This window comes from Nematolebias whitei, chromosome 22 (assembly GCF_014905685.2).
Source record: "Nematolebias whitei isolate Nwh7 chromosome 22, NemWhi1, whole genome shotgun sequence".
In the NCBI taxonomy this organism is placed as follows: domain Eukaryota; kingdom Metazoa; phylum Chordata; class Actinopteri; order Cyprinodontiformes; family Rivulidae; genus Nematolebias; species Nematolebias whitei.
The window spans coordinates 32,138,474-32,155,927 of record NC_056519.1 but is presented as its reverse complement, the minus strand read 5'-3'; the positions used below and the strand labels follow the sequence as shown (position 1 = coordinate 32,155,927).

The 17,454-nt window shown below is 42.6% G+C and overlaps 1 protein-coding gene across 1 annotated transcript in view; it reads left to right on the top strand.

The window, feature by feature from the left end:
- The window catches only part of gys2 (glycogen synthase 2), a 232,173-nt gene that overhangs the window by 76,817 nt on the left and 137,902 nt on the right, over positions 1–17,454 (top strand). Inside the window, exons 9-10 of the mRNA XM_037696271.1 lie at positions 3,683–3,742; positions 3,853–3,931. Coding sequence (XP_037552199.1) covers positions 3,683–3,742; positions 3,853–3,931 — 139 coding nt within the window. The remainder of the gene's footprint in view (positions 1–3,682; positions 3,743–3,852; positions 3,932–17,454) is intronic.

The following is a 17,454-nucleotide window of genomic DNA, read 5'->3' as shown; positions in this document are numbered from 1 at the left end:
CTCCACTTGTGAGCATCTCACGTGTGATGAGTCAAATGCAGAGCACAAATTTCATCACTGTACGGGAACATGATACCTGTACTGTGCTGACAATATTAACACTTTTTTCCAGAAAGAAAAGGATTTAAAGTAGTCTAGATTTGATGAATCAAAGCATAAATTACAGTTTCTAATTGTTGAAAAAAAGAAGCTGTAATTTGACTATATTTCTCAGAAAGTAACTCGACTGAACTACAGTTAACATTTGTCAAATTTGAGTTGTTGATGAAAGATGACACCTGTCTTTTTATCAGATGATTTTTGTGAGCACCTAGAGGACCAAGAAAATGGAAAATGTCAGGAATTGGGTTTGGGGCAAAAATCAACACTTCAGTTTTAATCTGGTTTAGCTGAAGAAAACTGAATGATGTCCAGTTTCTAACATCAGCCAAACAGTTGTAAAAATAGCAACATTTGTGCAATAACCATGGTTTTTGGATGCAAATATGTTTATCATCAGCATATTTTGAAACAACACAGTTATAACTCTGTTGTCACAGAACAAAGGGGAGTATGTACTTTGTTCCTTCTTTCAACTGCTCTCCTCCTGCAGATATAGCTACAGTGAGCAAATATGTACAAAACATTTTGAAAGGGTTTTAAGCCAGCTGCCCTTCTTGACACAACCTGGGCTAAAACCCACAGCCCCACAGAAATATGAGATCTAGGCACTGACCCCAAGTGGTGCAAATATTAAAGAAAATAAAACAGATCTAGGAATAGACCCCTGAAGCACCCCACAAGTCAGAAGTGCAAAAGAAGCGCTATCATTGCTCACAACATAGACCTTTGAGAGATAGAACGTAAGCCTTATTGTGCTATGAAGTTTATGTTATTAAACATTAGTAAACTTATAAGTTACATCAGAAATCCCAACCCACCTTTGGAGACAATGAGAACTGCATCATCAATTGTATCAAAGGCAGCAGAAGAATCTAAAAGAACTCCAATGGCAATTCCACCACTATTTAAACTGAGAGCATCACTGGTAACTGCAGAGTTCTGTCCCTGCTGTTTTAATGATACAATCTTGACTGAAACATGTTCAGGTGTCTAGTTACACATTTTTTGTCAAACTGACATGAATTGGGTTTTGGAGTCAGGAAATGCACCAAGATTAGAGTCAGAGATTCAGAGAGATTTGTCATTCGCATCTCATGTGGTGGAACGAGATTATGTACACAGGGTCCCAGTTACATCCAACAATAAAATGTAAAAGAAAAACAGTAATAACATCTAAGATATGAACTAAGAAAAACATCAACTAAATAATGCACTAAGCACTAATAGCATAAAACAATACACCCAACAGCAGCACGAACATGAGTCTGTGTGAGCAGATGAGCACACATGAACACATCAACATGAAACAGATCAGCAGCAACATGAAACAGATCAGCAGCAACATGATGTGATTTTTCACAGTGATTATTCTGGTTAGAGATTCATGAGTCTAACAGCCTCAGGGTAGAAGCTGTTCCTCAGTCTAGTGGTTCTACACTTAATACTCCTCAACCTCCTTCCTGAGGGGAATGGGGCAAAAAGTGTGTGTGCTGGGTGAGTGGGGTCCTTCATGATGCAGGTGGCCCTCTTCCTGCATCTGGAGGTGTAGATGTCTGTGATGGTGGGGAGACTGACTCCAACAGACTTCTGTGCAGCCTTTACCACTCTCTGCAAAGCTTTTCTTTCTGCAGCCTCCATGCCACACGTTGATGCTGGAGCACAGGATGCTCTCCACTGCACACCTGTGTAAGGAGGCGAGGACTGAGCTTCCCAGACCAGCTCGTCTCAGCCGCCTGAGGAAGTAGAGTCTCTGATGAGCTTTCTTCATCAGGCTGGTGGTGTTGTTGCCCCAGCTGAGGTTGTCATTCATGTGTACACCCAAGTACATGTAGCTGGAGACCACTTCCACTGCAGATCCTCTTATGTTCAGGAGGTGTAGTTGTGTTTGTTCCTTCTGAAGTCCACAATCATGTCCTTTGTCTTCTTCACAATGATGTGAAGGTTTTAAATGCAGGAATGTTTTAAAAGTTTTATTACAGCATGATCTCTGATGGAGGTCTGAATCCGTGGGCCACTCGGATCTGCAAAGACAGTAAAGTTTGTGACTTGGTTTTGACTGTGAAGGTTTTTAGGAAAATAAAGGCAGTCACTAACCTTCACAGTCAGGAAGAAAGCAGACTCCGTGTGACAGGTGGATCCAATGATGTCACTAGTGCTGACTGAGCTGCAGCAGGGCAGGAGAGCTTTGCAGTATGAGCTGTTGGGGCAAGTCCAGAATCGAGGTCCAGTAGAACGGTCCAAGGTCATAAACAGGTGGTCAGAAATCCTTAGCCACATCCAGAGTACAAGGCAAGATACATAGTCGAGGTGAGGAAGAGCAGAGTCATTACCATGGTCAAAGAGTGAGATCCAAATCAGGCAGGGGAAAATAAGCAAGGTGAGGAAACCAAGAGGCAGGCAAGAGGTCAGAATTGGGTAGTCAAACAAGGCTGTGGCATGAACCCTGAACATCTACTACTTGGAAAGGTTTGCTAATTTGGCACTGGTGGGTTGTGGATGTGGAGCTTATAAAGGCTGGTGAACAGGTGAAGCTGATGAGTGCTGATTGCTGTGGTGAAACAAGGGAGGCATGCCAAGGTTTGGAGGGAGCAGGCTTGAACTGAAGGATGAGTGATAGGCAAAACAGACATGAAGACAGAAAAGTATGGCAGGAAGGGGCAGAAACGTGACACAAACATTTGATATAATGGACTGTTTAGAGTCAAGCTTTTAGTTTACTAACACAGCTGGATCTATTAGGTTTCATGAAAATGGGTTTACGGTTCAATGTTCTTTATTGTCATTCACATCACATGTGGTACATGAGGTTGAAGAAAATTGTGTACCCAAGGTCCCAGTTACACCCAAAAATAGCAGTCTTAACAAAGTCAAGTAAAAAAGAATAAAACTCAGGAACAGTGCCAGTAGAGAGACGATGAACAGCGAGACAGACTGGCCTAATGACACATCAGTATTTTTCAAACATTCTAAGAGGCACGATATGGAGTGAGCTCATGGAGTGTGTGTGATGATGTCAGACACCTCACTGAAAGTAATAAAAAGAATGGTTAAAGCAAACACAATGTGACAGTGATGCCTGAACAGGGTTAAACTGGTGCTGAAAGTAAATGGCTGTGTGTTTCAGAGGACAGCGATCTTCAGGGAGAACTTTCCTCTACATCAAGGTTCTCATTATTGGGGTCAAGTCCACACTGTAGGTTGTGTAACACCTAGTGTGTTGATAGGCGTTATGACAAGAACGACAAAATTCTAATTAAGTAAAAAATGTTTTTCAGTATATTTAGCATTAACTGTTCAGTTAAAGTCATCATCATCGTTGGTCATATGTCCCTGCAATGTGATTGGCCAAAAATGTAAAAACAAAAAAAAGAAGTTAAATTTCAATCCTGAGAGCTTCATAAGGGATTCCAACAGAATCAGGACTCACCACATCAAAAACTGTCCCTGTAGATGATTATTTGTGCTGAGATCAGTCAACATTTGCATATTGTTAGTCTTGATTAAGAAAATTTTAAATAAATTCTAGAGTTCAGGACCTAATGTCAAAGATAACATTCTGATTTCCACTTGTCTCTCACAGGGACACAGCTCATACTGTGAAGGAGAAGTTTGGTAAAAACCTCTATGATGCTCTATTAAAGTAAGTCTGTGGATTCTGAATGAACCGACAATCTGAAAATGTAGAATCTATATATAACTGATCTCTGCTGTTTACTGATAAATATATTTGCTCATACCATCTATTCTCAGAGGGCATATTCCAGATATGAATGCCATCCTGGACCGAGATGACTTCACCATCATGAAGAGAGCCATCTATGCTACCCAGGTTGGAGTATTTTTCTTATATTGCTTCTAGCACTTTTGAAGAAATATATATCACCTGCCATAGTTTAGGGCTCAGAACGTTCAATGTTGAAAAATGACTATGGTAAAGCCGTTTTGGTCAAACCTTAGAAATAATGGCACATTTAGTACAGTATGTTTTGCTACAGCCAAGCCCTCAACATCTTGCATGATTTATTAACACTCTGAATACGTGTTGTGAATGACTCTCAGCTACGACCATAACATCAAAATAGGTAAACGGCTAAGTTATAGTTGTTTTTGTTAAAAATTTGTTGTGGCCATCTTGAATTCTGTTAAATCTAAAAGTTAATCATTGTAAACACATCCACTGATTGCTTTCCGTAAGTTTCATTAAAATCTGGTTTGTGACATAATTTACTTCCAGACAGGGAAGATAAATAAAAAAGGATGGATCCAAACAAAAAAATCTACCCAGACATCCGTGACACACCTCATATGAAAAATGGAAGGGACCTGTCACTCATCACATGACATAGGGAGAGATGCACAACAACCCTCGACCGCCATCTTAAGCTCTCAGCAAAGAACAGAATATTATGAGCAAAACATCCATCCATTCATCCATTATCTTTACCCGCTTCTTCCATTTTGGGTAACAGGGTCACTGGTGTTCATATTCAGCAGTCACTGTGTGAGAGGCAGGGGACACCCTGGACAGGTCGCAAGTCCATCACAGGGACACATAGAGAAAAACAACCATTCACTCTCTCACTCACACCTAGGGACAATTTAGAGTTACCAATCAGCCTAACTTGCATGTTTTTGGTCTGTGGGAGGAAACCAGTCTACACTAGGGCATTAACAGAATACTCGAGTAATCTACACATCGATTGCTAGGACATCTAACGAGGTTAAAAATGTTACGTCGAGTATCCTTAGTGACGTCATATTATGTGACCACCATATGACCGTAGGGCAGTGTTGCACTGTTGCAGGCCACAGAGTATGGTGTAACACCGGGTCCAATCCACCGAACCAGAACCAATTTCAGTTTAAGTTTCGTTTTTGACGTGCTGCATGTTTCTTCACATTTGCAGTTTAATAATAATAACTAATAGTTTAGTTTTTCCTGTGACTTATTTGCAGTATGATAAATGGTAGGAGCATATTATACGCTCCCAATGTTTTGTTGGTCTTTTTTTTTTTGTAATTACCTTTTTTTGCAGTTTTATTTATTTTTGTATCTTGAGATCTATGACGTCATCAAATACTCGAGTTCTACTCGGGTTTTATTATGTTAATGTCGAGTTTAAAAATTATATACTCGTTCAACCCCTAGTCTACACAGAGAAAAACCATGCAGCACTGAGAGAACATGCAAGGCGCCAAGTCCTGTTGGAAAATGAAATCTGCATCTCAATAAAGTTGGTCAGCAGTAGGAAGCATGACGTTCAATTCAATTCAATTCAGTTTATTTATATAGTGCCAAAGCACAACAAAGTTGTCTCAGGGCACTTTACATGAGCACTTTTGCTCTCGCCGAGGTCAGACGCTTTTCCACTCCTCTCCCTCTCTGCTTTGCTTTGCTGCTCTGTCTGTGAAACTTCTTCTGAGCCTCTCTACATATCTTCCGAACCATTATTATGGACTTGATTGGATCAGTTGGTCCCTCAACACAATTGGTAACATTTTTTGAAGAGAAGACAGGCTTTAGACGAGTTGATTTTTCCCTGTTGGCATGTACGCAGCTGGATATCTCATCGACTTGGATAACTTGATGATGCGCCCAGCTCAGTGACGTATGCTGCCATTTGTGGATTTTAATGACACATTTATAATTGGATTTATGATAACTGGTTCCTGCTTTTTGGATTCGGCTGGTTGCTGGTTTATCTACAATCAAGGATGTCGTCTGCAGCAAATTTGGACCCAATCATGCTGCTTGCCTTATGATGGCTTGGTTCGTGCCTCGAGTACCCAGACTCAAATGCTTTTGGCAGAATGGATCAGATCTCGGAAATTTTACTCAGTCATGTTCCATCGGAGTGGCCATGTAATTTGGACATTTTGGAACTGAGTGGACCAGCACAGACTCAAGGTAGATGTCATTAAGTTCTGCCTGTCCCCAAAACAACTGTGTGTTTATCTGAATTTGGCTCCCCTGATGGGCCTTGAAGGCCATCTTATCTGAATTCGCCTGGAGATTATGTAATATGACCAGTGGTGGAGAAAGTACTCAAACACTGTACTTAAGTAAAAGTGCAAATAAACAGACAAAAATGTATTCTAGTAAAAGTAGAAGTACCACATTAATATTTTTACTTAAGTAAAAGTAAATAAGTACTTGCTTTTAAAAATACTTAAAGTATTAAAAGTAAAAGTACTTGCTGAATGTATTACCTAATGCAATGGTCTGCAATATCATTAAGTGTGCCTACCGTATATATATATTTTCTGTAATACATTAATAATGTTGAACAATTTTAATGAACATTGCTGCACATAATACATGTTTTTATTGTGTGACACAGTTCACACTTGCACTTGTGATTCTGTGCATCAGAATTTCAGGGATGACATGCAGAGTTAAATGTCATTAATCAAAATAAGAAAGAGGAATGATTATACCTTTGAAAGTTTTTATTTAACACAAAACAAAACCAATGTGTCATTTTAACTGCAGTAAACACATTGAAGTAAAAGTTGTCTGCCTGAAAAAAGGAGCATTAGACACAACTAACAAAGGAATAGGCTCTGATCATTTCAACTCCAGTTTGTCATCAACTCTAGTTAAAATACTGTCTAGTCAACCTTGTAATGGGTCAATATGAACAATATTTTAACTTCCTGACATCATTTTCAAAATTTGGACCCGAGTGTCTAGTTATTTGGAGACATCTCTTGTCTCCTAACATCCATGAACTGACACATTTTAATATTGCAGCAAGAATTTCTTGTTCAAGTTCAGAAGAAGTTGGTTTTCAAAGTTTTTTGAGTCCAGTCTGTCACTTTTGGAAGAGAGAATCTGTGCTGCTGTACTCAATAATCTTTCAATAATCTTTCAATAGTCTTTCAATAGACTTTCAATAAGGCCATGGCTGGCACGTACTGTATCTTATGATTGACTTTCCTCGGTGAAATCCATTTTGGGGGTGTTAGCTGTGCTGCAGGTGCACCCAGCTCAATGACGTATATACTAGAATATAGCTCTTCTTGAAGGTGGATCGAACGTTACCTGCCCATGTTGCAGTGATTCAATGGACCGACTCCCCTCTCACCATTAGTTACTTTCAAACTAAAGAACAAATTAAAAAGTCGCAATGTGAATGTAACTTGTAACACAACATATTTATAGAAATGTAGTGTAGTAGAAAGTACAGATACTTAATGTAAAATGTAGTGGAGTAAAAGTAAAAAGTACCCATGTTTAACTCTACTTAAGTAAAGTACAGATACATGAAAAGTGTACTTAAGTACAGTAACAAAGTACTTGTACTTTGTTATATCCCACCACTGAAAATGACGCTCGCCCCCCCTCCCCCCTCCAACCGAGGAATTTCCAACTGATCAACAAGAGGAAACCAGCTGAATAAACATTGTGTCATCATTTCAGGACTCTTGGATTCCCATAAGCGTTGTCCTTGGCCATTCCCCGACATCCCTCGAGAATGTTTACAGATCTCACCGGAGGGAACTGGTTGATTAGTCCATCTTTATCAGAACTCTTACAGTGCCCTCGAGAGCATCCATGGACATTGCTCACTGCTCTCGTCGTCTCCCCACCTCTGCGGAATGTCTACGTCACTATGTGCCATTTTAATATTAGTTTTTCTTCTCAGCCAAGAAGAAAGTGTCTGATAGGATTTTTTTGTGCCTCCAATTCCTACATGTGTCCAGTTTCATTACTTTTTCTGTCTAAACAGATCTCACTTGTAAATGAGTCTTCGAGGCTCAATGTGATTTATCTGTCTAAATAAAGGTTGAATTAATGAATTCACATACATGGAAAAGCCAATTAGGAAAGTTCTCTACGGGTGCATTCACACCAGCCCTGTTTAGTCGCTTTAATCGAACTCTAGCTCGTTTTCCTAGAAAGTCCGGTTCGTTTGGGGAGGTGTGAACGTGCCATTGAACTCTGTTACGGAACAAAAGGCGAACTCTGGCCCGGGCTAAAACCTAGGTCTCGGTCCGGTAGAAGAGAACTCCAGCGCAGTTCCAGTACAGCGTGAACGTAAACAGACTGGGCCCCGCTCCACAAGCAAGAAGTGGAGTACAGCGCAGGACAAACAAACATGCATTTCTCTTACCTTATATGGAGCCGTCAGCTGCCTTGTGTGAAAAACAACATTCTCCATGGTCTTCTGCCTCATCTTCTGCTCATGCTGAGTCCATTTTTGAAAAATGACAAAATATAACTCCTAAAACTGCTAAAACTTGATGCCACTCCGTTTTTGTTTTTACTTCCAGAAGAAGAAGAAGTGTCTTCAGAGGTTTTTGTATTGTTTCTTTCAGTAGTTCTAGGTGCAGTGCCCCCACAGGCGAGCGGGGAACAGGTTGGTTCAACAGGTTGACTCGACTGCACAGTGCAGTGTGAATGCAAACGCACCAGCTCAAATGTAAACAAAATGTCATGAATATTGGTCCTCAACCGAACCGAGTCTACCGGACTATCAGGTGTGAACGCACCCTAAGGTAGCCAGCAGACAAGTTCAATTCAATTGAATTCAGTTTATTTATATAGCACCAAATCACAACAAAGTTGTCTCAGGGCACTTTACAGGAGCATTCACATACATAAAAATGTCAATTAGTAAAGTTCTCTATCTAAGGAGGCAGCAAACAAGTTGAATTGTGGCTTTGTTGCATTCTCTCCTCCTGAGCAAGCACAGTGGCAACAGTGGAAAGGAAAAAATCCCTTTTAAAAGGAAGAAACCTCCAGCAGAACCAGGCTCAGGACAAACAGCCATCTGCTTTCACCGGCTGGTTTGAGAGGACAGAAAAGAGAGGTAAACGAACACAGAATGGTAGGTCCAGATATAGGTTCAGGTGTATCTGAAAGACAAAAAAACACGTGTTAAGGATAGAAAAAAAAATTACAAATACAAAACGTTGAGCAGAGTAAGTAAAGACAGTAGCAGAGTGAAAAGTGTGGTCAGTTTGGCCTCCAGCAGTCTAAGCCTATAGCAGCATAACTAAGGGGCAGCTCAGGAAACCCAAGCCGACCATTACTATACGATTTATCAAAAAGGAAAGTCTTAAGCCGAGTTTTAAAACTGGATATTGTGTCAGCCTCATGGACAAAGATTGGAAGTTGGTTCCACAAGAGAGGAGCCCGATAACTGAAAGATCTGCCTCCCATTCTGTTTTTGTAAATTCTAGGAACCACAAGTAAACCTGCAGCCTGATAGCTAAGTGCTCTGTTAGGAAAATATGGAACATAAAGATCTGGAATATAAGATGGAGCTAGGTTCCCGTAAGATGGCGCCCGTGTACATGGCTTGCAATCCACCTCTACTGATGGTGTTCAGATTATTTGTGTTTTGTTTGTTTTTTATCTGGGACATAAACTCGCGGCTGGTGTATGACCGACAACAGCTTCTGGATCTTCAATTTTATGCTGCCGATGTCATTTATTTGGACCAATATGGACCCCCCCCCCCCCCTTCCCCCGCTGCTGGCGAATGTGCCTGTTTACCTCGGCTGGGCTCCTCATCTGCCTGTCCGGAGATATTGCTACAGACGCTGGGGAAAATGTGCTGGGCAGCTGGTAAAGCTTAAAGCCCTGCACGCTACATCTTCCTCTTCAACTGGTGGTCATGGTCTCCATCTCCAGCTTCCCGCATGCCCGGACCAGGTAAACAACGAGAGTTGTCAGCCAGTGCGCAGCTCGGGCCGACCCGGAGGGGCTGTTATTGAAAACCTGCAGCCATTGGCGTGCACTAACTCTACCGCTGCTGGGTCCACTTTGGACAGTATCCGGATGTGTTTGGTCAACGCAAGATCTATCACTAACAAAACTTATCCTCAGGGACAACTTTCAAGAGCACGATTTGGACTTTCTGTGCATCACAGAGACTTGGAAGTCTCCGGGTGAGTCCAGTGCCTTGATGGAATTATTGCCACCGAACTGTTTGTATTTTAACGCACCACAGCCATCAGGCTGGCGCGGTGGTGGATTATTAACAATATTCAAACCAACTTTTGACTGTAAACAACTGCCCATCCCAGTTTCCCACGCCAGCTTTGAGCTGAGCGTCTTTGAACTCGGCCATTCGCCTTCAACTTTATGTGCACTCGTCTACCGCCCACCTCGATCTAAGGATTTCATAAATTAGTTTTCTGATTTCTTGGCTGAAATCACACAAAAATATTATCATGTTTTCATTATTGGGGACTTTAATTTGCACATGTGCTGTCAGGTGAAGCCCTTGGTTAACGACTTTTTAGACTTATTGGACTCATTTAATCTAACTCGGCATGGAAACGGTCCCACCCAAGAGCACGGACATACATTGGACCTTGTCTTAACTCATGATGTGACTGTTAGTAATCTTGAAATTGGTGATAATGTATTTTCAGACCACATGCCAGTTCAGTTTGAGTTCACCCTCCCCCATCTAACTCCTAATCCGTGCATTCCTGCACGTCGCAGCCGGACCATTAACCACTTCACTGCCACACGTTTCACAGATGTTTATAACTCTGAAATGATAATTCAGCCCTCTGTGTTTCTCACCACCACAGAGGCGCTGACATCTCAGTTCAACTATGTCTGCTTAAAGACTCTGGATCATGTCGCTCCTGTTAAAACTAGAAAATCAAAACTCAGAACAGAACCTTGGCTGAGTGACGTCACCAAGGCTGTTAGGCAGCAATGTAGGAGGGCGGAGCGCAAATGGAGGAAAGACAGGCTGCAGGTCTCTTTTCAAATACTTAAAGAGAGTTGGCGCTGTTATCAGAAAGCAGTGAAAGCTGCTAAATCCAAATACTTTTCTGATATCATTACCTCAAACTCTCACAACCCACGTGTCTTCTTCGCTACCCTAAACTCTGTTCTCCACCTCACTGAACCATCACCTCTGGAAGCCTCGACTGAGCTGTGCGAGAACTTCTTACATTTCTTTTTGGTAAAAATTGTGACCACCCGGGCTCTCGTTTCCCCTCCAACTCATGACCCATCCATCCCACCTCAAGCTGTGTCTCCATTTGACCATTTTGAACCCATCACTCTATATTCTCTACAGCAGGTCATGTGCAGCTTGAAACCTTCTGGTTCCCCCTTTGATGTGGTCCCCCCTCGACTACTAAAGGAGGTGTTTCCAACTCTAGGTCCGTCCATTCTTCCTATAGTAAACAGCAGTTTATCCACTGGCGTGGTGCCAAAACCCTTTAAACATGCTGCTGTCCAGCCTTTCCTGAAAAAACCAAACATTGACCCCTCAGTCATATCCAACTTCTGGCCTGTCTCCAGACTCCCATTTGTTTCTAAAATACTGAAGAAAATAGTTGAGTCCCAGTTGAAGTGCTTCCTGGAGGATCATGCCGTCTTAGAGCTATTCCAATCTGGCTTTAAACCTCTCCACAGCACTGAAACTTCCCTATTGAAGGTTTTTAATGATATCTTCATATCCACAGGTACCGGTGATTCTGTGCTGCTTGTCCTATTGGACCTCACAGCCGCCTTTGACACCATCGACCATGAGATCCTCATTGCTAGGTTGGAGCAGTGGGTGGACATCACAGGGTCAGCCCTCAATTGGTTCAGATCTTACCTCGCTGACAGATCCTTTTGTGTCTCCATCAAGGATTTTAGTTCGGCAGAGGCAGAGCTTAAATGGGGGGTTCCGCAGGGGTCCATGCTGGGTCCCCTCCTATTCTCTTTATACCTGCTGCCACTTGGTGCTATTTTCCGGAAACACAACATACCCTTTCACTTCTATGCCGATGACTGTCAAATTTACTTCCCCCTAAGACACAATGGTACATGCTCTATTCAACCTCTGCTCGAATGCCTAGCTGACATCAGGGACTGGATGGCTTTAAACTTCTTGAGTTTCAATGAAAAGAAGTGTGAAGTCATGTTGTTCCCTCCCAACGACACGATCACAAACCTCTCCATCAACCTTTCCACTCTATCCCTGTCAGAAAAACAAAGAGTCACTAATCTGGGCTTGATAATGGACCCTTCCCTGAAACTTAACAATCATGTAAACATGATTGTTAAATCATGTTTCTTCCAACTGAGGCGGCTGTCTAAACTGAAGCCCATATTAACCAAAAATAACCTGGAGACAGTAATACATGCATTCATTACATCTAGGCTTGATTACTGCAATTCGCTCCTGTTTGGTATCAGTCAGACCTCCATTGCATGACTACAACTGGTCCAGAATGCAGCAGTCTGATTTTTAACCAGTACATGCAAAAGAGAGCACATTACACCAGTTTTGGCCTCACTGCACTGGCTACCGGTTCACCTTCGAATCCAGTTCAAAATACTCCTGTATGTCTACAAATCGCTGAACAGTTCCCCCCCTCCATCTCTCTGATTTGCTACAACCGTATGTCCCTCCATGTTCCCTGAGGTCAGCGGACCAATTGCTCCTCACATTTCCAGGAACACGTCTTAAGCGCAGAGGTGACAGGGCCTTCTCTGTAGCAGGACCAAGACTCTGGAACGCGTTACATCTGTTTGTCAGACAGGCACCCTCCCTCTCGGTTTTCAAGTCCCGTTTAAAAACTCACTACTATTCAGTAGCTTTCAACACCAGATGATCTTTGTTTTGAACCTCTATGCTCCACACTGGTTTGTCATCATATTTATTATCTGCATCGTTTTTATGTAAACAATCTGATTTACTTCATTTTGTACTAACCGGATTCCAAAAAAGTTGGGACACTAAACAAATTGTGAATAAAAACTGAATGTAATGATGTGGAGATGGCAAATGTCAATATTTTATTTGTAATATAACATAGATGACGGATCAAAAGTTTAATCTGAGTAAATGTACTATTTTAAAGGAAAAATATGTTGATTCAAAATTTCACAGTGTCAACAATTCCCAAAAAAGTTGGGACAAGTAGCAATAATAATAATAATAATAATCATTTTATTTAAAAAGCGCCTTTCATGACACCCAAGGACACTTTACAGTAAGAACAAAGATCAACAGGAATAAAGAATATAAAATACATAAAGAATATAAAATACTTACAGAATATAAAATGCGTAAAGAACATAAAATACATACAGCAGAGTTAAGGATAAGCGAGTCTAAAGAGATGTGTTTTCAGAGCAGTCTTGAATAGAGAAAGAGAGGTGGTGTTTCTTAAGTCAGGGGGTAGAGAGTTCCAGAGATGAGGGGCAGAGCAGGTGAAGGCCCTGCTCCCCATGGTGGAGAGGCGGGCAGAGGGTACATGGAGGTGTAGTGAAGAGGAGGATCTGAGAGAGCGAGAGGGGATGGAGATGTGTAGGAGGTCAGATAGGTACGAAGGGGAAAGGTTGTGGATAGCTTTGAAAGTGAGAAGAAGAATTTTGAAGACAATGCGTGATTTAACCGGGAGCCAGTGGAGCTGCTGCAGGACAGGAGTGATGTGGTTATAGGAGGAGGTTTGAGTGATGACACGGGCAGCTGAGTTCTGGACCAATTGTAGCTTCTGGAGAGATTTGTTGGGGAGGCCATAAAGAAGGGAGTTGCAGTAGTCAATCCGAGAAGTCACAAGACTGTGAACAAGGATGGCTGTGGAGCAGGGTGTGAGAGAAGGGCGGACGGTTAATATTTCTGAGATGGAAATAGGCAGACCGAGTGACGTTGTTGATGTGTGAAGTGAAGGAGAGAGTGGTGTTGAGGATGACACCAAGACTCTTGACCTGAGGCGAGGGGGATAGCAGAGAGTTGTTAAGGGGGATGAGAAGATTTTCTGATTTTGAAAGAGAGTTTTTGGTACCGACAAGAATGATTTCTGTTTTGTTACTGTTTAGTTGTAGAAAGTTGTTAGAAAACCAGTGATTTAGCTCATTGAGACAGTCGGTGAGGATGGAGGGTGGGTGGGTGGAGTTTGGTTTTGTTGATAGGTAGAACTGTGTGTCATCAGCATAACAGTGAAAATGGACACCAAATTTATGGAAGATGTGACCTAGAGGAAGGAGGTAAATGATGAAGAGGAGGGGTCCGAGGACAGAGCCTTGGGGGACACCCGTGGAGACGGGGGAAGACTGGGAATGAAAGGATTTGAGCTGAATGAATTGAGTGCGGTCAGAGAGATATGATTTGAACCAGTCTAACGGAGTACCTGAGATGCCAATGGAGGTTAGTCTGTTAAGGAGGATAGAATGACAGATTGTGTCGAAGGCAGAACTTAGATCCTGTAAAATGAGGATAGACAGAAGAGCAGAGTCAGCAGCAAGAAGAAGGTCGTTAGTCATTTTTATTAGAGCTGTTTCGGTGCTATGGTGGGGGCGAAAACCAGATTGAAACTCTTCATAAATGTTATTGTTGGATAGGTGAGAGTGAAGTTGACTAGCAACGGCTTTTTCAAGAACTTTGGAAATAAAGGGCAGATTGGAGATTGGACGAAGATTACTGAAGTTGGTAAAGTCAAGACCTGGTTTCTTGATGATGGGGGTGATGACTGCAGATTTGAAAGCTGTGGGAACAATGCCAGAGGTTAGGGAGGAGTGGATGATGTTAGTGATGATGGGGAGCAGAGACGGGAGACAGGATTTAAAAAGAACTGTGGGAAATGGATCGAGCTGACAGGATGAGGACTTAGACTTGCTGATAAATGTCATCAGCAGAGGGGAGGGAGGGAGGGAGGGAGGGAGGGAGTTCAACATCGATGCTGGGGGCGGTATTTGGTCCAAGGTGTTTATGAATTGAAATAATCTTTTCATTGAAATAAGACAACAGAGAGTTGCAAAATTCTGTGGAAACCATGTGAGAGGGTAATGAGTTAGGAGATGAGACTGAACGGTTAAGGAGAGAGAACAAAGTCTTTGAATTGCCAACATTGGAACTGATGATGTCAGAGAAGTAGCTGGATTTGGCTTGAGAAATACTGTCCTTATACTGGATGACGTGGTTTGCATAGAGTTCCTTGTGAATTGAGAGACCGGATTTCTTATAGAGTCGCTCCAACCTCCGACCTTTGGATTTCAGAGAACGGAGTTCTGGAGTGAACCAGGGTGCAGAGTTGGAGAAGGAGACAGACCGGGTTTTCAGAGGAGCGACAGAGTTAAGAATGTTGGTGAGGCTGTTATTGTAGAATGTGACAAGGTCATCTGGATTAAAAGAATTGAAGGTGAAGATGGTATTATTAATATAAGACAAAAGAATGTCATGGTTGATATTCTTAATATTACGGAAGGAAAGAGTGCGTTGAGGTTTCTCTGAAGAAAATTTAAGATTGACACTGAATGAAATCATGAGGCGATCAGTAAATGGAAATTCATCAGAAGAACAGTTAAGAGGAGAGAGTCCAGAACAGCATAATAAGTCCAAAGTGTGACCCTTTATGTGGGTTGGAAAGTTAATGAACTGATGGAAGCCACAGCTGTCGAGGCAGGATGTGAAGTCTCTGGTGAGGGGGTTGTTGTCTTCATCCATATGAATGTTGAAGTCTCCAAGCAGAATAATGTTGGGTGAAAGAGCTGAGAGATGGGCGATTAGAGCAGCAAAGTCATTTTTAAAAGAGTTGTTGATTTTGGGCGGACGGTAGAAAGTGGCAACAATGGTGGGGGTAGGGCCGGAGAGTAGACACACAGTGTGCTCAAAGGAGGGAGAGGGAGGTGTGTGAACCGGCGTGACCTTCCAGTTCTCGCGGTGAATTATCGCGAGACCTCCTCCGCGGCCGGACTCGCAGTATTTGGTGATGTAAACAAACCCCGGTGGGGTAGATTCATTCAGGTGGAAAAAGTCATTTTGTTGTTGCCACGTTTCCGTTAGACAAATAAAATCCAGCTTACGGTCGGATATTAGGTCATGAATAAGCTGACCTTTTCCAGTGAGTGAGCGAACGTTCAGAAGGCCAAACTTTACGGAGGAGGAGTTGGTAGCGACCGGAGCATTAGCCGACCGAGCTAGGCTAGCTAACATGCTATTACTGTTAGCGGCCCGAGTATTGCGGCGTGTAGAATGGTGAGAGTCACACCAGATGGAGTTTATGGGGTTAGACTTGTCAGCGTGGAGTCTACGGCGGGAGCCACGGTGAATGTATCTCCGGCGAGGATGGAAGGCAATGTCCTGAAGAGGGAGCACAGGTGGCATGGCTGGTAGGAAACGAAGGCGAAGAAGCTCGACCGTTGAGTAATGGAGAAGACCAGACGCCGGGTGGTGGTGGATGAGCAGCAGGAGAGTCCAAACCAGAGTAGGCAGCAGGTAAATCCTAATGAACCGCATGGTTGATATTGAGATGGATCAGAGACTTGGTGTAGGGAAAAGGCAGGAAGGACTGAATAAAACAGGAAAAGCAAAAAAGTACGACGAGCAGCAGCAACCAAGATGCGCCAGCGTTCGCTCACTGGAAGGAAGTTTTTCCTTCCTTCCAATAAGTGGCTGGAAAAAGGAAATTGCGCATATAACGAATAGCTGGAAGACCAATTAACACTAATTAGGTAAATTGACAACATGATTGGGTATAAAAAGAGCTTCTCAGAGTGTCAGTGTCTCACAGAAGCCAAGATGGTAAGAAGATCACCAATTCCACTATTGTTGCGCAGAAAGATAGTGCAACAATACCAGAATGGTGTTACCCAGCGTAAAATAGCAAAGACTTTTAAGTTACCATCATCAACCGTGCATAACATCATCAAAAGATACAGAGAATCTGGAACAATCGCTGTGCGTAAGGGTCAAGGCCGTAAAACTCTATTGGATGCTCGTGATCTCCGGGCCCTTAAATGTCACTGCACCTCAAACAGGAATGCCACTGTCAAGGAAATAACAGAATGGGCTCAGGAATACTTCCAGAAAGCATTGTCAGTGAAAACAATCCACCGTGCCATACGCCATTGCCAGCTGAAACTGTACAGTGCAATGAGGAAGCCATTTCTAAGCAAGCGCCACAAGCTCAGACGTTTGCACTGGGCCAGGGGTCATTTAAAATGGAGTGTGGCAAAATGGAAGACTGTTCTGTGGTCAGATGAGTCACGATTTGAATTTCTTTATGGAACACTGGAACGCCATGTCATCCGGACTAGAGAGGACAAGGATAGCCCAAGTTGTTATCAATGCTCCGTTCAGAAGCCTGCATCACTGATGGTATGGGGTTGCATGAGCACTTGTGGCATGGGCAGCTTGCATGTCTGGAAAGGCACCATTAATGCAGAGAACTATGTTCAGGTTCTAGAACAACATATGCTCCCATCTAGATGTCATCTCTTTCAGGGAAGACCCTGCATTTTTCAACAAGATAATGCCAGACCACATTCTGCAGCAATCACAACATCATGGCAACGTAGGAGAAGGATCCGGGTACTGAAATGGCCAGCCTGCAGTCCAGATCTTTCACCTATAGAGAACATTTGGCACATCATAAAGA